This window comes from Sphaerodactylus townsendi, linkage group LG15, assembly GCF_021028975.2.
Source record: "Sphaerodactylus townsendi isolate TG3544 linkage group LG15, MPM_Stown_v2.3, whole genome shotgun sequence".
Classification (NCBI taxonomy): domain Eukaryota; kingdom Metazoa; phylum Chordata; class Lepidosauria; order Squamata; family Sphaerodactylidae; genus Sphaerodactylus; species Sphaerodactylus townsendi.
The window spans coordinates 32,794,450-32,818,628 of NC_059439.1; the positions used below are offsets into that span (position 1 = coordinate 32,794,450).

Below are 24,179 nucleotides of genomic sequence, written 5' to 3' on the forward strand. Positions count from 1 at the left end.
CAGAATCTGGCCACATTTACCAAAAGCCAGCATGGTATAGTGGTTAAGGTGTTGGACCAGGACCTATGATGTGCCCATCTTCCACACATATGTCTGACGATGCTTAGCAGAAATCAGAACTTTTGATTTGCCAAAGTTCATTGTTAGTGAATTGGCTTGACAATATTGATAAAATGCCCTCAGGTATCAGATCAGGCCAATTTGGGTGCTAGAGAGTATCACAGTGTCATCTGCATATAGGAGTGGGATGACTCCCTAACTCTGGCGGATGTTCATTGACTTCTCCGACACATTGGACCAGGTCCCTTAAAAGGAGGTTGAAAAGGGGAGGTGCTATACACATGTCCCCCCTCAACCTCCTCTTTTCCAGAGTGGACATTCCCAAGTCCCTTAGCCTTTCCTTGTAGGGCTTGGTCTCAGGGTTCTTCTCAGTGTCTTCTGTATATGCTCCATTCTGCTGTTCTTGAAATGAAGAAGAAGAAGAGTTTGGATTTATATCCCCCCTTTCTCTCCTGCAGGAGACTCAAAGGGGCTTACAATCTCCTTGCCCTTCCCCCCTCACAGCAAACACCCTGTGAGGTAGGTGGGGCTGAGAGAGCTCCAAGAAGCTGTGACTAGCCCAAGGTCACCCAGCTGGCATGTGTGGGAGTGCATAGGCTAATCTGAATTCCCCAGATAAGCCTCCACAGCTCAGGCGGCAGAGCTGGGAATCTAACCCGGTTCCTCCAGATTAGATACACGAGCTCTTAACCTCCTATGCCACTGCTGCTCCTGGGGCCTTCAAAACTACACAATGAGGCCTTCAAAACTACACAAAGTACTCCAGGTGTGACCTTATCAATGGGGAGTACAGCAGGACTGTGACACCTTGTGATTTGGACGTTGCGCCCTTGTTGATGCCCCCCAAGTGCATTAGCCTCTTTTGCCCCTGTAGCTTCCTTTATCAATGTTCCTGTTGAGTACTTTAGAGTCAGCCTTTTGACCATAGAAAGCAATCCATTCACTGGAGCTGTCCTAGGTGCTGAAGGAGATGTGAAGGGGCTGAAGGGGATCACACTTGGTGCTGAAGGGGATCACACTGGCTGATCATATTTAGTCCACCTGTACCGCCAAGATCTTGTTCACCCGCACTGCTACCCAGAAGTGTATTCCCCAACCAGTACTCAGGCTTCTCATTTTTGCGACCCAGATGCAGAACTCTGCATTTATTCTGGTCGAATTTTATCCTGTTGATATCCACCCATTCTTCCAATGGGTCGAATTCTATATCTTATGGAGGATTTGCTACTCTTCCCAATTGGATGCCATCTACACATTTAAGGAACGGGTCCCTCCACCCCTTCAGCCAGATCATTAGTAAAAATGCTAAAGAAGTACCGGGCACAGAACCAAACCTTGAGGCCCTCCGCCGAACACTTCCCACCCATAAAATGAAATGCCACTGACAGCCACTCTGACGGGGACGCAGAGGCCGGGTCCATGTTTTCACTCACACATTGAACTTCTGCATCTTCTCTTCATTCTTCCTACCATTAGCCAATCCCGTACTGGACCCAGAGTTCCTTTCAAACAGACCTGTCAGAACATGTGTTTAGATGAGCAAACTCTAAATGACAGCTGGACCCTCCTTCTAGCAGGTGCCGTGTGCAAAATTAGGACTGAGTGCACAACATGTACCGTGTGCAACACCTGATAAGGCGAGGGCACCTGATTGGTACCACTTTCGTATATAGTTAGCACAGACAGCAGAGTGATGTGTGGCTGAAAACACCTGTGGTCTGGCGAAGCACTTTGTCAGTAGATAGCAATAAATAGAACTGCCCTGGTGACTGTGTGTCTGTCAGTTCTTGTCTACATTGCATCCTGCAAGGTGGTCTACTCCGAGTAAATCCGCTGCTTCAACAGGTCATGGGCCCAGATTCTGCCTTTACTCGTGAGTAACTGTTTGTGTTGCTGCGTCTTTTGCTGGCTTGCCTTTTGAGCAGCTAACAGAGCATAATTATATGACCTGGTCTCTCTATTTTATACGCACTCTCACAAAGACTTCTTAGGAAACATAGTTGGTGATACAGGTATCTCGGTCCAGTCTGCTGCCAATGGTGCTGATGGATTAAATGGTTTGTTATAGACTTCCATGAACTCAGGGGAAGGTGGTACTGGTTAACATAGCATATTGTCTCTTGGTTCACTACTTTCCCTTGGAATCCTTAGTCTTCCCCTGAATTTTTGATTCTTAGGTTATCTGACAGGCGCAGTTTTCCCTCCAAGAAACAGTGGTGAGTTCCTAGCTCAACAGATCTTTCATGCCCAAATGGCGATGATGGCCATGATGGAGAAACCAAAGCCAATGAAGAGGAATTTGACGAGAGAACTTTCGTGTGAGCGCAGCTCATAGGGCAGGATCTCCAGGAAAGTGACGTAAAGGAATGTCCCAGCTGCCACCCCTTCCAGCACCGCCTGAGCCAGGCCGGTGCCATCGCCATCCGAAAGCGACACCCCGATGCCAATAGCGATGCCGGCGGGGGACATGAGGGCAAAGACCACCAGGTACAGAAGCCTCCAGCGGGCTTTGGTGCCGCTCTGCACCAGCTTCAAGGCCAGGCTGAAGGCCACAATGCCCTTGTGGATCAGCACGGCCAGGCAGAGCTGCACAGCGCCCGTCTCCTCCTTCTGCACGCCGATGGCGAGCCCCTCGAAGACGGAGTGGAAAGAGAGCGAAAGGAAGAGCACGAAAGCTCGGAAGGAGCTGTGCGACTCGGGCACGCCTTTGGGGTCGTCGTGGGCTTCGGCGTCGCCGTGCGAATGGACAGCCCGAGGGCAGCAGAACAGCACCACGCTCTCGATGAAAAACACCAGGAAGAAGCCGGAGCAGATGATGAGTTCTCCGAAGGGGTATCCCTGCCGTGGAGGGTGATAAAGAGAAAAGGGGACATACAGTAAGATGTAGGGATGCTGTTGTGTTCCACAGGTGCTAGTCCACACTCCGGGTCTATGATCAAAACACCCTGCCATTTTATCCTTTCCTAATTCAAAAAACAACCTCTGCATCTTCAGAGGTGTTTCTCAAACAACATCAACCTGCATTTCAGAATCTGTTCACCATCCGGTATCTATGTGAATGCTAATAAAACTTCAAAGCCTGTATTCGTTTATATGTACAGGTAATTAAACGTAGAAGAGCCACAAATGTTAAAAAGGCTTTCCACAGGCTTCAACAGTTGCAAAATATCTACAGCATATTTCCTCGTAGCTTACAGAATGCAATCCTGATGCAACATACAGTGTTGCCAGGGGCTGCGTACTAGCACTTGATGTACATCGCAGGATAGTTTGCGCTATAAAATAGGTGTAATGTTGTCTTACTAGATTTTATAGTGATGCAATAGCTATAGTCTTTTATCTGTCAGTTTCATTGTTCCCTTATGCCAGTGGTGGCGAACCTATGGCGACCCGGGTGTAGAGGGTGGCACTCAGGAGCCCTCTCTCTGTGGGCACTTTCGGCACAGAGTTCATCGTAATCAATGGGAGGGGGTGGAAAATCACCCCCCCACACACACACGCATCTAGGCTGGCCTGGGTATGATCCTTTACCTGGGAGTAAGCTCGGTTGCTGGCAATGGGGCTTGCTTCTGAGTAAACCCTCCTAGGATCATGATTCACCCATTTGAAGTGTTGCACGGTTGCTTCACTAGGCTTACTCCTGAGTAACGTGTGCCTCAGAGCCAACCGTTTTTCTAAACTAAAACCTCAGTATTCAGGTTAAATTGCCATGTTGGCACTTTGCAATAAATAAGTGGGTTTGGGGTTGCAATTTGGGCACTCAGTCTCGAAAAGGTTCGCCATCACTGCCTTATGCCTTGTTTTGTTTTTAATATTTACGCTCTTATCCCATCCCCTTTATGTTCCCGTACCTTTTTGGGTTCCCAATTTCCTTCTGCCAGTAGATTCTTTCAGATACATATTTATAGCATCAACGTATTTTATCCTTTTAATTGTGACTGTCTTATCTATCTTGTGCTGGGTTTTGATAATAATGTTGATTGCTATCTATGGCAATCTTGTGGCTGCACCAGAGGGCGGCGCATGACAGAAACCACAGGATTTCTTGCCAGTCGCGGAGCCCTGTTTGTCTGCAGCTTTTTCATTCTCAGGCTTCACCACAAATGAATTTCTGAGGTGAATGTCAGCTCCATATGGGGGGGCGGGGAGTAAATACATCTCAGTGAAGACAAATATATACAAAAGCGAACACCAACATGGGAGTGTAGAAGTATATGCTGGCAATGGTAGATTTCCCTTCATACATGTTCTCTTTACAAACAAATACATTTTGCAGACATCTAATATGTCTGGGACAGGGCAAATTCCAAAGCAAAAAGCACTCACCTCGGAATCATCGCTTCCAGAAGTTGCGTTCTGCTTCAAGTCAAGAGCTCCCTGTTTTCAAAAACATCAAGAATGGTTACACTTTGGGGTTAGGAGAAGGACACATGCAATCGTCAGCGAGGTGTAGTGGTTAGGAAGTTGTGGGCAAGTCACTTTGCCAGCTCAATTTACCTCATGTGGTTGCTCCGAGGGTAAAACAGCAGACCGGAGGAGAAGAGTTTGGATTTATAACCCGCTTTTCTTTCCTGTAAGGAGACTCAAGGTGGCTTACAAGCCCAGCAGTGGCGTAGGAGGTTAAGAGCTCATGTATCTAATCTGGAGGAACCAGGTTTGATTCCCAGCTCTGCCGCCGGAGCTGTGGAGGCTTATCTGGGGAATTCAGATTAGCCTGTACACTCTTACACACACCAGCTGGGCGACCTTGGGCTAGTCACAGCTTCTCGGAGCTCTCTCAGCCCCACCTACCTCACAGGGTGTTTGTTGTGAGGGGGGAAGGGCAAGGAGATTGTCAGCCCCTTTGAGTCTCCTGCAGGAGACAAAGGGGGGATATAAATCCAAACTCTTCTTCTTCTTCTTTTCCCTTCCTCTCTCCACAACAGACACCTGGTGAAGTAGGTGGGGCTGAGAGAGTTCTGGGAGAACTGTGACTAGCCCAAGGTCACCCAGCAGGAATGTAGGAGTGCAGAAACACATCTGGTTCACCAGACAAGCCTCTGCCACTCAGGTGGAGGAGTGGGGAATCAAACCCGGTTCTCCAGATTAGAATCCACCTGCTCTTTACTACTACATCACGCTGGCTGTTATAAGCTGTTTTGATTCTTCACAGGAGAGAAAAACACGGTGTACACATCTAAACGAAGAAATAGCTCCCAGCGAGATGCCAAAACAAAATTTAATTCCATTTCAAACCAGTTTGGCAAGTTCCGTAAATTGAAACCAGGACTCTGAAAAATGTAATTTGTTTCGCATGATGCTGGTGAAATTCATTTTTTAGAGTGATTGCTTGGTTTGAAAGCAATTGTATGTTTCCCCCGCCTAAATTCTAGCCTCGGCCCATCCAAATTCAATCCAGCATCATGTGCAAATGCAGAAAGGTGAAACAAAATGGGAACATGTTAGATTTAGCCAGAATCACGTCACTCACCTGTTGATTCCACTGTTCTATTTCCTCTTTGATGTCGCCCAGTGCGTCGGCCACCATGTGCATAATGCAAGCCCCGAGGAACACCCCAGCTGCAAAACATCCTATAAAGCTAAGGATGCGCCGATGCTTCCCTAAAAGGAGAAGGAGCAAGTGACAGGGAGGGTCCAATTTTACAGGTAAGCAGGTGAAACGGGAGTGTTGTTCTAAGACAGCGGTGGCGAACCTATGGCACTGGTGCCAGAGGTGGCACTCAGAGCCCTTTCTGTGGGCACGCAATGGACCAGGGAATTACAGTCCGAGAGAAAATGAATTTGCAGCCAGAATCTAAAAGCCCTCAGCCAAGCGGCTGATTCCAAGGAGTTTTGACCTAACTCCAGACAAAGGGCTGCATAGGGCACGCAATTTGGGGATTAGCTCCCATTGGAAACAATGGGGGATGGGGCACCCCCTTTGGGAGTCCATAACTTTGGACTCCTTGAACCAAACCTCACCAAACTTGGGGGGTAGCATAAGGACAGTCTCCTGATGATACACTGAAATTTTGGTGCTGATATGTCTATAAATGCACCCCCTGCATGCACCAATATCCTGGTGCAAAAAGAAATTTGGTTGTGGTGGAGTGGCCGCCCATGGGCGGGGGGGGGGGGGCATCCAACTCAGATTTTGCCCAGGGCTACAGTTTGCCTCGTTACGCCCCTGGCACGCGTGCACAGAGTTCCTCATGTGGGGGGGGGGTGGAAAATCACCCCCCCACACACACACACACTTAGGCTGGCGTAGGCATGATCCTTTACCTGGGAGTAAGCTCAGTCGCTGGCAATGGGGCTTGCTTCTGAGTAAACCCTTCTAGGGTCGTGATTCACCCATTCAAAGCGTTGCACGGTTGTTTCACCAAGCTTACTCCTGAGTAACATGGGCCTCAGAGCCAACTGTTTCTTCTAAACTAAAACCTCAGCATTCGGGTTAAATTGCCGTGTTGGCACTTTGCGATAAATAAGTGGGTTTGGGGTTGCAATTTGGGCACTCAGTCTCGAAAAGGTTCGCCATTGCTGTTCTAAGAACTAACTATTTATTATTTATTTTTATTTACTTATTTCTAGATTTTTTATCCCGCCCTTCCCCAAGGGGCTCAGAGCACCAACAACATCATAAAAAATCACAATTAAAACATAATAAATATTAAAACAGTTTTATAATAGATTATTAAAAGTACCTAATTCCAGACGGCGACTTATTAACACCCAACATGTCCTCTGTCCCCCAGGAAGCCAAAAAAAAAGATGTTATCCCAGCTGGCCATCGGGAAAAGCCATGTGGAACAGCTCCATTGTACAGGCCCTGTGGAAACTACTCAAGTCTCGCAGGGCCCTAATCTCAGTTGGGAGCATATTCCACCAGGTAGGGGCCAGGATAGAACATGCATATTAGCATATAAAATTGTATTTGCATTTGTCTCCTATGCAAGTACTGGGTCATCACAGACCCATGGGGTAATGTCACATCTTTCTGTTTACTAGGCAGACTGTGTTTATGGGGTGCCATTGCTTCCCCTCCCCCTCATCTACACTTTACCTCCAACTGGGTACACATTTTTACTGACCTCAGAAGGATGGAAGGTGAGTCAACTTGGGCCTGGTGACCTGAACATACAGGCACCTAATAAACTACCAAGGCCAAGAAATAAGCTTCACGTGTGAAATGGTGACCTCTATTTCAGCACCATGGACAGAGTTCAAGAGTTGCATGGTTGCTTCCAAAGCAAAGCCACAACTACCACCAAGCTTACCTCCTGGTAATGCATGCTTGTGAGCCAACCTTTTCTAAACTAAAACCCTTTTCAGCATTCAGGGTTAAATTGCCGCTATAATTCCTATGTATAAAAAAAAAGGGTTTTGGGATGCAGTTTGGGCACTCGTCTCAAAAGGTTCATCACTGGCCTAAGGTGAACAGCCCGAAGGTGGAAATCCTAAGTTCATGGGCTTTGACTCACCCACAAGGGCAAATGACCAGGGCCAAGGTAATGCAGGAGGCCGCAGGTGGATCTTGGTGGGAACGTATTGCCTCGTTCCTGAAAACGGGATACACCAGGAGTGCTGCAAGAGGAAGGGGGAAACAGACATGAGGCACCTGGCTGGCAGGAAGGCCCTGCTGCGCTTCTCCCTGGCAAGAGGCCCAGAGGACATGGGATGGTTGGGAGAGGGCGGACGGTTGCTGCTCTACACGCTTGCTTCTGGCTTCCCTACACACAGCATCACTCATCACTGATGCAGGCAGGAGTCACCACGGGAGGATGGCATCTAGATGGCAGAGAGAGCCGCAGAGAAGGGGACAGCTCTGACCATTCCCTCAGAATACCAGCACTTTGAATTGTGCCTAGAAACAATTTTAGAGTTGTCACAGACAGGCCAGTGATCCAGCAGGATGACCAAACACTTCCCAAAGGCTCACCCACACTGAGTGCATTACAGTAACTAATCTAGCTGTAACTTGTAAGTGTAGCACCACTCTCCTTACCCCGGAGGACACAAAGCTAAGAAAACACATTACATTTAGTTAGCAAAATGAGAGAAGAGCCTAGTCACTGTTCCCATTCATTCTTGCACAATTCCTTGGTAAATCACTGTAACTCCCTTGCAAGCACTCACCATCTCCCTTGGGTAAGAACACCATTCCAACAACCATGCACAGAGGATGGACGTTAAACTGCAGCTCCGAGCTCTCCCAAGCGATGCCCTAATGACATACACCCCATCCAGGCTCCCAAGACCAGGATCACGGCCAGGCCCAAGGTCTGCGAGGCGGCCACCAGGTAGGTGAAGCCCCCTGAGAGGGGCGCGGGGACAGCCAAGTCCTCCATGCTACACACAGGTGTTGCTGGAAAGAGCAAAGATCTGGAGCTGCCAAAGAAGAAGAAAAAAGCTGTCAAGGGAGGGGGGTCAGAACAGAGCGCGACCGGGCCTAGAAGGGGATGCCTCCTCTGGAAGTCCTGAGAGCATCAGGGAGTAGTTTGGTGGACGTGTCCCTTACTGGGTCTAGTGTAGTTATTGACCCTAGAGTAGAATCTGCTCAGATGTTCAGAATCCATCTCTATCAGTTCTCACCTGGCATGGCCAATTGGCCATGCTGACAGAGGCTGATGGAATTCAGGTTCCTGAACATCTGGAGAGCCGAGAGTTCCCACCCTGCCCTAGACCAATTGGCGCTGGTAGGGGCTGATGGGAATTGTAGTCCATAAATATCTGGTGCCAGAGGTTCACCACCACCGTTCTAGACGCAAGACAGGGAAAAATAAACTGGTGGGTTTCAGATGTGGTTCACAGTTTATCATCCCCCCCCCTTCGGCCAGCATCATGCTGGCAGGGGATGATAGGAACTGTAGTCCATAACATCTGAGGGCCACGAAGTTTGACACCTATGAGAGGCAAGTGATTCACACTATAATATGGCTCAGGGTACCCTGACCTCTGCCAGATTTTATTCTAGTAGAAGCGCTGGAGATTCAGAGGTGACGCCACTACTGTGACATGAGACATACCCACGATCAATCAGTTCACTGGGAATTGGGTGGGTCGGGGTGGTGATGGTGCTCCCAACCGTTAGCAAAGTGGGATCTTGTTTCAAACCAGCCTGGATTTGGGTGGGGAAATTTCCCCCTGCTTCCTGTCTCTTTGCTGTCTTGCTAGGATCAGCCTACTGTCCTCAACACAGAAGCTTACGAATGCTTGTGTAGAGCTGGACTGAGCTCTGAGTCTCTGTGGACCCTGGCTGAACACCCTGGCATAAGGATATTTAAGAACAAGCTGAATTGGGTGAAAGGACGGGCTCCACAGAGGGGAATATAAAATAAGCAGGGGTTTTCATGCCAAGAAAATAAGCTTTGCTTTGGGACTCAGATGCTTCTACGCCTGCTCCACCCTCTAATTCCGCTTGGTGCAATTTCAGGTGATTCAAAAAGCACAGCTGTTCCTCAGTCCCTCGGGCATGAAAGCAATTGGCTTACACAAAAAAATGGACTTTAGGTTAGATACCACAGGTGCCAGCCTATGGTACTCCAGGTGTTCATGGTTTCCACTCTCACCTCGTGCCTGCCAGTTGGCCAAGCTGGCAGGGCCTGATGTGGGGAACTTTGTAGTCCATGAACATCTGGTGCACCATAGGTTGGCTACCCCTAGATCTGTGGGCCCCTCCCTACAGCAGCTCTGGCATGCATTTACTGGTCTGAGAATCTGGGGCTAAGGATTTGGAAACAGTGCAAAAATTATTTTGGGAAGCAAAACGAATTACATACCAACCATGTTTGTGCTTTTCAAGTCTAAAACTCAGGTACCAGGAGCACCAGTCAGAAACACCAAACTAGTTTCAACTCCTACAACAGGTGACCTTAATTGGCCTGACTCACAGCTACTCTACACACGGGTCGCCACATCGCAGTTTATTTCACTTGGGGTCAGCTAGAGGGGCAGGCACTGGATCCTTATGCACAACCTGCACACATTTATTTGTACCCCAGAGTACAGCTTTATTAGATCATAACAGCTAATTGTAATAAGACAATTGGTTTAGTCTGTTCCATTTCTGCAAGTGTCCGGGCTGTGTGCAGCCCTGGGCACCGCTGCCTCTGGAAAAGGGACACGGAGAACTGGAAGCCGGACAGGCCGCCTGGTTGCCAGGAGACCACCCTCCCATCATCACAGGTGGGTTGCTGTTCTTCCTACACACCCAATCCACTGCAGCAAACAGCGGGCAGAGATTTTACCCAAATCCAGGTAGGGACCCTACCATGTCTTCGTTGCATTTGTCGCCCCTCTCCCCACACCTCCAGTCAGGGTCCAAAAGGGCTAATGCCTCTGAACGGGATGGATCGAGTGGGTCAGTCAAAACTCTCCCGCTACAGACACTTGGTCTTGGCTTCCAATCGACTTTGAGAGGTCTTTCACTATGCAGGGTTTCCACTCAGTGGTTTTCCAGAGGTTCATGGACTATACCTATCAGCCCTGCCACCATGGCCAAAGACCCAAAAAGCCGGGCGGAAGTGTAGTCCATGAACATCTGGAGAGCCGCTGGTCAGGTGACCCCTGCATTGGGGCAACATCGACCAGGAGAGGAAGGGGCAAGAGAGACCAGACTGATAATTGCCTAAATCCCTCTCTGGAGAATGCCACCATCCCTGCCAAGAAGGCACATTTAACGCTGGAAATACACACGGCTCAAAAGCTTTTACTGCAAACCTGGTAAACAATCTGAGGACAAAGGTATATTTTAAAAACTGTATGATGAAGCAGAACAGATCAGGCAAATGCTTTTTCCAAACTACCTGGATTGTAGATTTTGAGCTACAGAAGGTGGAGAGGGTGCGAGGGGGCCGCACCTGCAGCTCGCGCTACCAGAAGATTTGAAAGCTACCCTGAGCACCTGGCATGTTTTAGTGCAGAAAAACTAAGAAACAGGCATCCAGAAAGGGGAATCAGAATGTCCGCCCCCCTGCAAGGAAAGGGGAGCAGCCACAGAGCCGGGGAGGTTCCTGGGGAGCAGCCAGCTGGAGGAGCCAGCGGCTGGTTCCCCACGCGGGTCTGGGAAATACCTCCTGAAGGGACTAGGCCATGACTACACTCCCCGCTGTCTCCCGTGAGCCAGGAAAAGTGGGGACAAGGAACTGCTTCAGCTGGATTTGCTATTTATGCCCCCTCATCCTCTTCAACGAAGACCCAAAGCATCCTTCTCCTCTCCTCCATTCCACTCTCACAACAACCCCAAGCGGGTAAATTAGGTGGAGCTGGTGTAATTCAGCTCCAGGGCCACCACCTCAGAACTTCCAGAGCACAGTGGCGATTTCCACACAGGCCCCCAGGTGAAAGCTGAAGCTCGAACCACTACACCACACCATGGGGAAGTTGGGGCTACCAGGGTAGAAAGCCACTGGGCCTCTTGCTCGGTCGCCGGTTTTGTAAACCAGGGAGTGGGGCGCGAGGTGGACTTTGAAAACTGCGGCAGTGCCTACAGGCTAGCGCGTGCCGGTGGCGACAGGAGGGATGGGGTGGGCTTGCCCTGGAGACCCCCCCACTACATGGAAATCCCCCCCCCGACGGTGGTCCCCTGAGTCCCCTGGCGGCAGGAGAGCCTCTTGGGAGGGGCCTCAGGAACGGCTGCAGACGAACGCGCGGGAGGGGAGCCCTTCAGACCTGCGGCCCCTGCCTGGCACCCTATAGGCAGAGGCTCGGAAGCTGCCCCCTCGGAGCTGCCCAGCCGCGTGCTGCGCAGAGACCCGGTGCTCCCTCGGCGGCGGGTGGTGTGGGGCGGGGCGCGGCAGACGCCCCCCGGACCCGAGACCTCCGAGCGGGAGATCCCCGGGCGCCCCCCGGCCCTCCTGCAGGAGCTCTGCCCCTGGCCGGCAACCCACCCTGAGGGCCGGAAGCCTGTGGAGTCCCCTGCAAGTGGCGCTGCCCCCTCCTGCCGCCAGCATGGCCAATTAGCCATGCTGGCAGGGGCTGATGGGAATTGTAGTCCATGAACATCTGGAGAGCCGCAGGTTGCAGACCCCTGGTCTGATGTGTATCACATTAGCATAATCTTCTATATTCCAACATATCTTATCTTTTCATTGGTTGAATTTTTAATCTATTGTATGCTGGTCTATGACTGTAATAAAGATTGACTGACTGGTGAGGGGGCTCATGGTGTGGGGAGGAAGGATACTGATGCTTGGGCCTCCAAAAATCCGCATTGGTTGCTGGGGATGTGGATCTCAGAAGCTATCCTTGGAATAGAGTCCACCAATTGGCTCTGCAGAGAAAAGCAACAGCAAACCACCTCTCCAGCGTGGTGTCGTGGTTAAGAGCAGGTGGATTCTAATCTGGAGAACCGGGTTTGATTCCCCACTCCTCCACCTGAGTGGCAGAGGCTTACCTGGTGAACCAGATGTGTTTCCGCACTCCTACATCCCTGCTGGGTGACCTTGGGCTAGTCACAGTTCTCTCAGACCTCTCTCAGCCCCACCTACCTACATATTGATAGCTGGCTGTGTGGATTATAGGACTTTCTGTAGATCTCTATATTATTCAAGGCCAGAGGTGGGATCCAGCAGATTCTCACCAGTTCCTGAGAGTGGGTTACTAATTATTTGTGTGTGCCGAGCGGGGGTTACTAATTGGGTCTGCTTTTCCATTAGAAATTCCATTCGGTCCAAAAATCATAAAGTCCTGTTGTTTCCTATGTGGCTGGTTAGCGAAGGTAGAAAATGGGATAATTCTCCCTGTTGGGCTGTTTTAAAAACATGTTTTAGAAATATGGTAAAGTTCCTTGTTTCAGGAAAGTATCCTTCTTTTGATTTCTAGAAACAAAATTAAGTATTTGAAAGTATTTATTTGACAGGCAGTCAATTAGAGGAGAAGTAGTTGTTTCTGTTGGGATTAGACTATAAGACTTGCTGTAATGAGTTTAAATTATGGACAGAAAGATACCAGCTGGAAATTAGGAACTTTTTTTTTTACAGTAAGAGTTTTTTACAGTAACAGAGAAATTATTAATGCCCCGCCCCCGGAATGCCTGGCCACGCCCCCATTGTGCCCCGCCCAGCCCCATTGGCACTACGCCACAGTTTGAATCCCACCACCATGGGAACCTGTTACTAAAATTTTTGGATCCCACCACTGTTCAAGGCTGATGGGTGAGACAAATCAACAAAGCATCGAACTATCACAGTAAAACAGTCCAGATTCCAGTGTGAACCTGACAAGAGAAGGTTAGCGTCACCATCTGGTTTACCTGACTCTGCTGCTGGAGACGGATGTCCAAGTACTGTCGTCAATTTGGTCCAGGAAGCTGGAGAACACCAGGTTTCCTCCCAGTATATATACAGAGAGAGCGCACACTGGCAAGGGAGAACCCAAGCCAAATTCAATAGGATGTGGAAATCGCAGGGACAAAAAGCCCCACCTGTACCAGGAACAGGATCCTCTTCCACCTGGGGGTTGCGATGCGTTTTCCCTGGCAGGGATCTCAGCGGCTGTGTGACAGGCGGCACTTTCCCAGGTGAGGCTTTTTGCCCTTTTTTGCATGCTGTCCAAGAACCTGGCCGAGGTGGCGGTCATCCGCCTATTACAAAATACACAGGCTGAGTCTCAAGATTTCCCACACATTCTCCCGGGAGTTGCAGGCTTTCCTCAGTTCCTGCGCATGTGTTTGATTTGGATTGCAGCTGTGGCGCATGCGGAGAAGGGCGTCCAGCCTTCTCCGACGCACCGTTGTCCTGGACTGAAGGCTGGCCTGGCGCAGAAGCCCAAAGGTAGGGTTGCCAACTTCCAGGTAGGGCCTGAAGGTTCCCCGGACTTACAGCTCATCTCCAGATGACAGAGATCAGTTCACAGGGAGAAAATGTTTCCTTTGCTGAATGGACTGTGTGGCAAATCCACATAACTACTGTGCAAAGCCAACCACTGTTACCGCCAGGAAAATGAACATATTTTCCTGAAGTCAGGTTGCCTGGCTACACTGGCTCCATGCCCGGACACGGAGACTTGTGTGGTTCAGAAGCCTCCATAAGGTTCACAGAGAATGTATATGTCTGTTTGTGCCAATGCTATATGATTTCCCTTGTGTTTGTGTCATTCTAGGACAGTGGTGGCGAACCTTTGGCACTCCAGATGTTATGGACTACAATTCCCATCAGCCCCTGCCATGCATGCCAATTGGCCATGCTGGCAGGGGCTGATGGGAATTGTAGTCCATAACATCTGGAGTGCCAAAGGTTCGCCACCACGGTTCTAGGATGTAATAAAAGCCCCTCTTAGTTGAGTTTGTGTCTGCAGTTTAGAATTTTAGTTTAACAAGGTTCTTCAGGTAGCTTAAGGTTCTATTAGTTTTAAGTAAGCCCCGCCAATAGGTGTATGTCAAGTCTTGCCTATAAGCATAAGTATGTGTGTTTATCCTTTAAGGTTTTTTCTTAGGTTTAAGTTTAGAAATGTTGTTTTTGAAATTTGTGTCTGATGGCCAAAGCAGTGGCCAGAAAGGTTGATATTAAGGGACAAGGAAGTTAGTCCTGGAATTCAGTTTGCACCAACACTCAGGTAATCCCATCTTCACCAACAAAAGGGCCTTTTGACTAACAAAGGATGTCACCCTGTTTTGCTATTGGACTGTTTGAAGTTTTACTCTCAGGATCCAGAAGCTCATTGGACTGTTCACATCCTTACTTTCAGGATCCAAGAATTCATTGGGTCATTTAAACTTGTCTCTGTCTAACAGTCCCAAGGAACCACCTCAGGCAAGAAGGTGCAAGCTTTTCTTCTGGGATTTGATCTCATCAGCATGTGCAAAGGGACTGTTTTCTCCCTTTGGCGTTCTCGGATATTTTCCCTGTATTAGATGGAAGGAGACCGCCCCCTTCCTGGCTTTTGCACTATGGGGGTGGGACTGCCCTACACCCCCTTTCTGGGTTACTGGGGAAATGTATAAAAGGGGCTGATGTGCATCCATGTCGGGGTCCTTTTGCTGAGCTGTGCCAAGAAATCACTTGCCAATAAAGAACCTCCCTGCTTTCGAAGAAACTCTGGTCTCCTGCGCCTCATTAAGTTGCTGAGCTGAAATCACTTATTGTTACCTGGCAAACCGCGGTGACACCACCACCAGAATTTCCAGACAGTACATCCTGGAATTGAAAAGATGCCATGATCTAAACCAGGGGTCTGCAATCTGTGGCTCTCCAGATGTTCATGGACTACAAATCCCATCAGCCCCTGCCAGCATGGTGCTGGCAGGGGCTGATGGGATTTGTACTCCATGAATATCTGGAGAGTTGCAGGTTGCGGACCCCTGACCTAAATGATACACTCACCATAGAAAATTTTCTCTGTTCGCACAATGTAGGTGTTCGGCTGTAAAGATCGCTACGTGTTCTTGTTTTGAGTTGGTACTTTTGTCATTTCAAGAACCCGCCGCCACGTTTCTGCCCTTGTTTGACGTGATGCTCTTAGTCTGCGGCATTTCGAACGACTGCGTTATCCTTAAGGTAAAGGAGCCTTTTAGAACGCTCGGGCTGTTGCGTTCTGATTTCAAACCGCCCGAAGGAATAGAGACCATCTAGCCATCTGGGTTTTTATGGTTTTCCTTCAAAGTGCTAACCGGGTATAGTGTCTACAACTTATTTTAATAGCTAAGAAATGGCTCATGGGTTATGAAATTGCTAGAGCTTCAGGCTGGTGGACGAATCCTAGCAATTTGTTTTTTAAAAAAACCTTGCAGCAGTAGTGTTCACCTTTTTTCACTTTTTCACTTGGCAACATGTTTTCCCAAAATTGGACCCCCATATTAGCAAACCCATGACACAATTTTTTTCATGTCTCTCCAAACGGTCTGGCACATACCCCTGGTGGTACATGTACCCCAGGTTGAGAACCACTGCTTTTCAACATGCGATGTATATTAATATTGGTAGAGACCAATGCTCCCATCCATTATTTACTTTGGACCATTGTGTCCCCAGCCAAGAACAGATTAAGTGTGTGTATGTGTGTTTTCATATAAATTAGATCAGGTTGATATTTTGCCAGCCCCCCCTCCCCCTTTACTTTGGCGGCAACATACTAATACAGATATTCCTTCACAACTACAGAGAACTCGTGTAGTGTGTTGGTCAGTGTGAGATAAGCAATAAGGCCAATAATGCAAAAATAGATAAAAACAACTTTTATTTCTCAGTTAAAATTCCCTGTGCGTTTCACCCAAGAATCTGTCAGCTGCAGTGATTTTTCAAAGAAGGCCAGTAGTTTGACCTTATTTTTTTTAATCTGTAACTTTTGTGCCCCTTTTATTTCTCCTTCCATTGATCCCTGTGCCAGACTAAAGGGGCTTTCTGCACTGACAGAGTTGTACTGGTTTCTATCTAGGTTCACCTCAGTGTATCCGCACTGCAACTGAGCTCAACGTTGTTTTGTTGTTATGAACTGCACCTTTCTGCTGGAACAAGGTCGATACCGCTTCGAAGCTTCGAAGTGCGGACACATCGAAACGACACCTCATCCGTTCAACCAATCAGGAGCCGCTTTTGTGGCATGTGCAGAACGGGAGAGTCGTGGCGGGCATGTAACTGTAAACTGTAAAAACTGTAAAAAAAAAGAACGCCCCCGTTTCCCATGGTAACACAAGCTCCAATCATGATCGAGGAGCGAAACAGGCACCAAGATGATCCCGCCCACTTAGCTCGGTTCCAGGGGGCCAAGTAAGTTGCTGTGCGGACAGCCTGGAATCGCTCCCCACTGAAGGGAACCGAGTCGACCTTAGCTCCCTTCTGTAGTGCGGAAAGCCCCTAAGGCAGGGAAGAGCCAGGTCAAATCCATACTCAGCCACAAAGCTGATCAGGGGAATCCTAATCTAGTCAGCCTCTTGACCTAAACTACCTCCCAGGACTGTTGTGAGGACAAAAATGGAGACGCACGTAGGCCACACTGATTTTATTTGGAAGAGCGGTGAAATATAAATGCTGTAGCTATGACTCCTGTTCTGTAAAAGCAGAAATTGCCAGATTTCGCTAGTGACCCTCATTCCTGATGTTACTGAGGGAATAAACTCCATGCCTGATCCCAGATAGTGACCTGTCATGAGAAAACATTGTCTCTGAGGTCAGTTTCCATTGTGTTGGTCAATATTAACCATTGATAAGGGGACAGAAACCCAGGGCTGATAGGACTGTCGGGTGAATTCAAGGTGACTGTATCCTCAGCCTCCGCTTATTTCAACTCATCCTAGTTTGTTACCGAAGAGAGAGAGTTGAAAGAAGCCTGCTGACTGAGGAGAGAAAGCATTTCACCATATTCCGATGTACCCAAGTGAAATGAATCTCTGTGGCTGAGCTGAGATCTGAATTGGGGACCTCTCAGTGCTCCCTGACTTAGCAGACGCGCGTTGTTTGCCCAGAACAGATACATGAAGCGGCTGAATAATGAGTCAAAGTCATACTTGTCTACTCAAGCGTTCAGGGTCTCAGGGGGAGGACTTCCACATCACCTGTCAACTTATTCTATTCACTGGAGATGCCATAGATTGAACCTGGCACCTTCTGCGTGCCAAGAAGATATTCTACGGCCCCTTCCGCACATGCAAAATAATGCGTTTTCAAACCACTTTCAAAACTGTTTGCAAGTGGATTTTGCCATTCCGCACAGCTTCAAAGAGCACTGAAAGCAGTTTGAAAGTGCATTATTCTGCATGTGCGGAATGAGCCTACCACTAACCCATAGCCCTTCCCCAGAGCAGGGTGGAGGGAGAGCCAAAGGCTTCATGGGAAAGAGGAAAGTCCTGCCGGGTGTTTCTAAGCTCCCTGGTTTGCCTACGGAAAGTCTAAAGTTCAGTCCTGTTGAGCTGCCCCTGGTAATGAATCGATTGAGTAATTTACCTCCCTGTTCCATCTCCACTTCTCTCTTTTTGTTCTTTTTTTTGGTAAGTGACTTTGTTTCATGAACAACACTAAGTTTAAGTTTAACAGATTTCGTTAGACAACGCCACCTTAATTAGAAGACGCAGAGGGACTTCGTAGATGAGAGAGAGGGAAGTCGCTGTCTCTCTTTTCGAAGACGGGTGTAAGAAACGATTTGTTGTGTTTTTGAATCTTTGGTGCATTTTGAGTGGGGATTTTTGTAATTTGATTTTAATCGTGAACTTTAATAAAAAAATAAATTTAAATGGAAAAAAAAGATCTCAGGTAATGTTAACAAGGGAGGCCTACCATCTTGGGGTCCAGCAGCCCTATAAAATAAAATTATATACTAGACCAAATGATTATGATGATGATGAAGAAGAAGAAGAAGAAGAGTTTTGGATTTATATCCCCCCTTTCTCTCCTGCAGGAGACTCAAAGGAGCTTACAATCTCCTTGCCCTTCTGCCCTCACAACAAACACCCTGTGAGGTAGATGGGGCTAAGAGAGCTCCGAGAAGCTGTGACTAGCCCAAGGTCACCCAGCTGGCGTGTGTGGGAGTGCACAGGCTAATCTGAATTCCCCAGATAAGCCTCCACAGCTCAAGAGGCAGAGCAGGGAATCAAACCCGGTTCCTCCAGATTAGATACACGAGCTCTTAACCTCCTACGCCATGAAGATAAAAGTTGGTTTCCTATTACTATGGCTGAAACACAGGTGGGAAGGCAGCCAGAATGTTATATTGATTTGGAACATAAAAAATAAGATATTTGCAGTTTAAAAAAAACATGGAATAATACCACATATCCATTCTGGTATATGTAAGAAGATTTAATTATACAAAGCTGCAAAGATCGGTTGTTCAGGTCTCAGGCAGATACATTTTATTCCCAGGTCGGCACCTTCTCTTCATTCTGCAGGTCTGCACCATTTCGGGATGGAATGTTTCATACATTAGTCGATTATTTTGACAGATTTTTTTTTAATTGCTCCAGGTGAATCGGACGCCATATTTGCCTTGAGTAAACCTTGCGAAAATGTTAATTGTTTTTGAATAGATGCAAGAGGTAGGCATTGTTAGAAGAGGCATTCCACTTCCTCATCCACACTTTCTCAGCCCCTTTCGAACATGCAGAATAATGCACTGTTAAACAACACAGATGTCATGCTCTTGGAAAAAGTAGCAAAATTTCTTTTACAAGTGACCGAACTTTCTAAGTAATGTATACTGCTATATAGTCTTCCTGTCTGCGCTTTGAATGTACTCTTGATTTGTATTTCAAAAATGTCTGGCAATGCTCTAGAACCTATTTTTAAATGCCAAATAAAGGTTGTTGTTGTTGTAATAATGCACTTTCAATCCACTTTCACAGTTGTTTGCAAGCGGATTTTGCTATTCCGCACAGTTAAACCCAGTCGCAAAGTGCATTGAAAGTGGATTGGAAGTGCATTATTCTACATGTGCAGAAGGGGCCATAAGAGTTGCTCATCTCTTGGTGGGGATTAGAGCTATCCTGCAATAAAAAACTGATCCCCAGATAACAGAGATGGATTCCTCTAGAAAATAGCGGATTTGGAGGGTGGGTTCTACGGCATCGCTTCTTTTACAGAGATCCATCCCAGGTCCAAATCCTGGCTTTCCCTGACTCCCGCCTCAAAATTATGGGTTTCCCAGACCAGAGTTGGCAACTCTGCCCACCCAAGAAGGGATGCCTCTTCTAAAACATGTGTATGCCGTTCACCAGTGACTCATCTTGAATCGAATCATAGATGCATTCAAGGAAATGTGGTCCAAAAGGTATAATATCCTGGGATTTAGTTTTATCTACAGCTTTCCACTTTATCAGAGCTTGACAGAATGAGGAGGGAGATCAAACTGGGCCCAGTTCCATGAGAAAGACCATCTTTTATCCAATTTCTTTGTAAAAAGTTTGTGCTAACTGGATGCATCATACTCTGCCACTAGGGGCCACCCTCTGACGTGAAAAGCATGGGCACTGATATGAGATTCCGGCAAAGATACCAACACCACAAACTTGTACTTTATGGTGACGGCCACTAACCTGGACAGCTTTAAAAGGGGCTTGGGCAGATTTATGGAGGAGAAGTCGATCTATGGCTACCAACCTGGATCCTCCTTGATCTGAGATTGCAATTGCCTTAGCAGACCAGGTGCTCGGGAGCAGCAGCAGAAGGCCATTGCTTTCACATCCTGCACGTGAGCTCCCAAAGGCACCTGGTGGGCCACTGCAAGTAGCAGAGTGCTGGACTAGATGGACTCTCGTCTGATCCAGCAGGCCTGTTCTTATGTTCTTAAGTTCTTGGTTTGATTTGGCTTTGGTATGAAACCACCAATCTGACTAAAATTATGCATTAAAACTTAATAAGGACCATCTTCACCATAAGCGATTTGTTCTCTTTCTGAGTATCCTAAAACTTAAAGTGCTAGATGGACTCTGGTCGGATCCAGCAGGCTCTTTCTTATGTTCTTATATCCCTTTAAGTATAATGTCTTCCCCTGAAGAATCAGGAGGATGGTAATTTGGAGAAAGTGCGAAGCATTAAGGACCCTCGTCCTCTTCCTTCCCAGAGCTACAGTTCCCAGACAGCAGAAAAACAGCGATTACTTATACCACTTTTAAGTTTATATTGTGAGCAAACGTTTAGAGTGCTGAAAGATTGTTATAATGTCTGATGCATATCATCAGTGCAAATCATAAAAACATCAGTTTAATGAGGAAAACTGGGAGGGGCAGGCAGCAGAAGAGAGGAGAGAAGAAGAAGAAGAAGAAGAAGAAGAAGAAGAAGAAGAAGAAGAAGAAGAAGAAGAAGAAGAAGAAGAAGAAGAAGAAGAAGAAGAAGAAGAAGAAGAAGAAGAAGAAGAAGAGTGAGTAGTAGTAGTAGTAGTTTGGATTTATATCCTCCCTTTCTCTACTTGCCCTTCCCCCTCACAACAAACACCCTGTGAGGTAGGTGGGGCTGAGAGAGCTCCCAAGAACCGTGACTAGCCCAAGGTCACCCAGCTGGCACGTGTGGGAGTTAGATCTATAGCAACGGAGGAAGAAGGAGAAGGAGAAGGAGAAGGAGAAGGAGAAGGAGAAGGAGAAGGAGAAGGAGAAGGAGAAGGAGAAGAAGAAGAAGAAGAAGAAGAAGAAGAAGAAGAAGAAGAAGAAGAAGAAGAAGAAGAAGAAGAAGAAGAAGAAGAAGAAGAAGAAGAAGAAGAAGAAGAAGAAGAAGAAGAAGAAGAAGAAGAAGGGGAGTAGGAGGAGGAGTTTGGATTTATATCCCCCCTTTCCTGTAGGAGACTCAAAGGGGCTTACAATCTCCTTGCCCTTCCCCCCTCACAACAAACACCCTGTGAGGTAGGTGGGGCTGAGAGAGCCCAAGGTCACCCAGCTGGCACGTGTGGGAGTTAGAGCTATAGCAATGGCATATTCTAATCAAGATACAAAAATGAACCAATGGGCAGGGGATTCTTTAATCTTTCTGGGGTCTAAAATGGCTGCATGTTACCTGCAACGGACTGCACAGGTAAAGACCGCGAACGCTGTCTCCGATGCTCAGCAAGCTAAACAGTGCCTTTGAAGTGAACCGGCATATTGTTGATGCAGGCCACACGGATATTCTGGGTGCTGAGTCTGCCTCTGTAGTTACAGGGGGGCCTCTGGGAACCCCCAGAGATGCGGCAGGAGGTGATCTCAAAGGAGATGTTGCTGTCGTAGTAATTCTCGCTGGAGTAGACGCCTCCGTGGGTGCAGACGGCGTCCACGTCCTCGGGGTTCCCGTGAACGAAGGTGTTGGACGGCTTGCAGGTATCGCCGGCCATCTTTCTCCTCTGCATCATGAGGTTGCAATAGCGCCGGGGGTCCAAATCAGGGCTGGTCTTTGGGAAGTCGACGTGCTGTCGCTGAAACTTCTGGTGACGGGTTTCCCTCTGGGTGAAGGCGGGCAAGGGTCCCAGTAAGGCCAACAGGAGTAGCAGGATTGGCCCGATTGATGTTGGAGCCATGGCGTCCACCTAAGGGAGGAAGGAGTTAAAAACCGCTTGTAAAGTAATTAGCCTCCCCCAAAATATGTAAATGCATATGTTTATACTAGGCTAGAAGATGATGTTCCTGGCTCATTCCGCACATGCAGAAGAATGCACTTTCAAACTGCTTTCGATGCTCTTTGAAGCTGTGCGGAATGGCAAAATCCACTCGCAAACAGTTGTGAAAGTGGTTTGAAAACGCATTATTTTGCGTGTGCGGAAGGGGCCCCTGACTGTGAACCACACACAGCCTCCCCCAGTTTCTTGGCTGTGCTGGCAAGGTTAACGGCTATTCACAAACCGGGCATGGGGAAGGAAATGACAACCATGGAACGTCAACAAACGGTACAACTGCTGTAATGAAAGCAAACGGTCTCTTTACTTACAAGAGCAGAACTACAGAACTGGGATGAAGGAATGGAGGAAGATGTGTTGCTGGGTTACTCAAGTTTGGAAGGGAATTGCCGAGAGGATGAAGAAGGGGGAAACGGAACTAAGGAGTGGCCCTTTCCACACAAACCTTTTAAAAAACATTTTGAGGCAGGAAAGAAAACGTTGCCTTCATGGAGTCCGGCGTCGTTTTCACCCCCCCCAAACATTTTCTTTGCAGCCTCAACACATTTGAAATGAATCCCCCTTTTAAAGCGATTCTCCAGTTGAAACGTTTTGAAAACGTCTTCAGTTTCGGTGCAGTCTATTTACTACCCCGTTTCCCCGAATATAAGGCATCCCCGAAAAATAAGACATAGTAGGGGATTTGCTGAAGTGCGAAATATAAGGCATCCCCTGAAAGTAAGACGTAGCAAAGTTTTCGTTTGGAAGCGTGCCCGACGAACAGAACACAGAAAAATAAGACATCCCCCTGAAAATAAGACATAGCGCATCTTGGGGAGCAAAAATTAATATAAGACACTGTCTTATATTCGGGGAAACACGGTACGTTTCCCACTTTTCTCTGCTTCCCGGAGTGGGGAGAGGAACATACAGAAAGCAGTGGGGAGCTGAGGGTGTGGATTCTTTTTCCTCCACCCAGACTGTTTCTCTGTCCCTCACCCTGTTGGCAGCGCGAGATCGGTGAACTTATTTAGGACATTTTAAACCCCTTCTTCCTGCAAAGAGCTCTGGGCAGCTCTCTCCTCCATTTTGTCTTTGCAGCCAGCTTGCAAAGTATAGATCAGGGTGAATCCCAGTGTTTTCCAGATAAACAGGGAATCCATTTATCAGCTTCGTCAGCATGGCCAATTGGCCATGCTGCAGGGCTGATGGGAATTGTAGTTCCTGAACATCTGAGAGCCACAGGTTCCTACCCCCCTGGCTAGAATTTCAGGGTAGGGAACCTCGCTGACTCTCCAGATGTTCGAGACTTACAATTCCCATCGGCCCCCCTGTCCGGCATGGTGATTGGCCATGCTGCGGGGCTGATGAAACCGATCATCCAGCAAGGATGGGAGTGGGGAAACTTCACCTGACATTCGTCCCGTCAGATCCTGCTCTAATCACGACACCACGCTGGTCTTCCGCCCTCTGTTTCTGAAATGCAAATCTTATTACATCAGCCTCAGTTTCTCCTTTGCTGAGGTTTCATAAGAACATAAGAACATAAGAACGAGCCTGCTGGATCAGACCAGAGTCCATCTAGTCCAGCATTCTGCTACTCGCAGTGGCCCACCAGGTGCCTTTGGGAGCTCAATAATTCCTCAATAAGTTTCCTCAATAATTAATCCACTCCCCCTCCCCAGCAACTCACCTGAAGTCTTGGGTCAAGTCCCTGGACTTTTGACAGCTTCCTTCTGGCTGTGTAAAGCAAACTCTCCGGTTGCTTTTCTTCCTCGGTTTTGTACACTCTACGAAACAGGGAGATGAGGCTCTATCAAGTCATCAAGAATATGCAATGTATTTTGCAATCTGGGCTCCCACGGACGATGGGAGGCTCCATTGAAAAAGGGGCAGGGAGCAGAAAGCGAGCAAACAACTTTTAGAGGATTTGCTGGCCCTGGGATGCTTGGCACAAAGGCAACTTGGATCAGCTCTTGAAATGTTTTTCTCTTGTTTGGCAGCGTTCGCAGAAGTAACATTGCTGCAGCCTTTGGAGTGGAATTTGGCAGGGCGCCCGCCTCCCCGCTGCTGGGACAAACAGGGCCCAAAGCGATCCTTTGCAGAGGAAAAAAAAAAAGAAATGAAGTCAAGCAGACTTTTGTTTTGCGTTTCTTAAC

The 24,179-nt window shown here is 47.9% G+C and overlaps 2 protein-coding genes across 2 annotated transcripts; both read right to left on the reverse strand.

The window, feature by feature from the left end:
- Positions 1-2,006: 2,006 nt before the first annotated feature.
- Positions 2,007-5,657, reverse strand: SLC39A2 (solute carrier family 39 member 2). Its single transcript, XM_048518052.1, has 3 exons — positions 5,531-5,657; positions 4,387-4,437; positions 2,007-2,898 (listed from the first exon to the last, which is right to left on the reverse strand). The coding sequence occupies exons 1-3, from the start codon at positions 5,591-5,593 to the stop codon at positions 2,302-2,304; spliced, it is 711 nt and encodes a 236-aa protein (XP_048374009.1). The 5' UTR covers positions 5,594-5,657; the 3' UTR covers positions 2,007-2,301.
- A 15,741-nt stretch (positions 5,658-21,398) lies between these two features.
- LOC125445014 (ribonuclease-like) lies at positions 21,399-23,951 on the reverse strand. The gene is made up of 2 exons (XM_048517824.1): positions 23,714-23,951; positions 21,399-21,954 (listed from the first exon to the last, which is right to left on the reverse strand). The coding sequence occupies exon 2, from the start codon at positions 21,943-21,945 to the stop codon at positions 21,505-21,507; it is 441 nt and encodes a 146-aa protein (XP_048373781.1). The 5' UTR covers positions 21,946-21,954; positions 23,714-23,951; the 3' UTR covers positions 21,399-21,504.
- Positions 23,952-24,179: the final 228 nt, after the last annotated feature.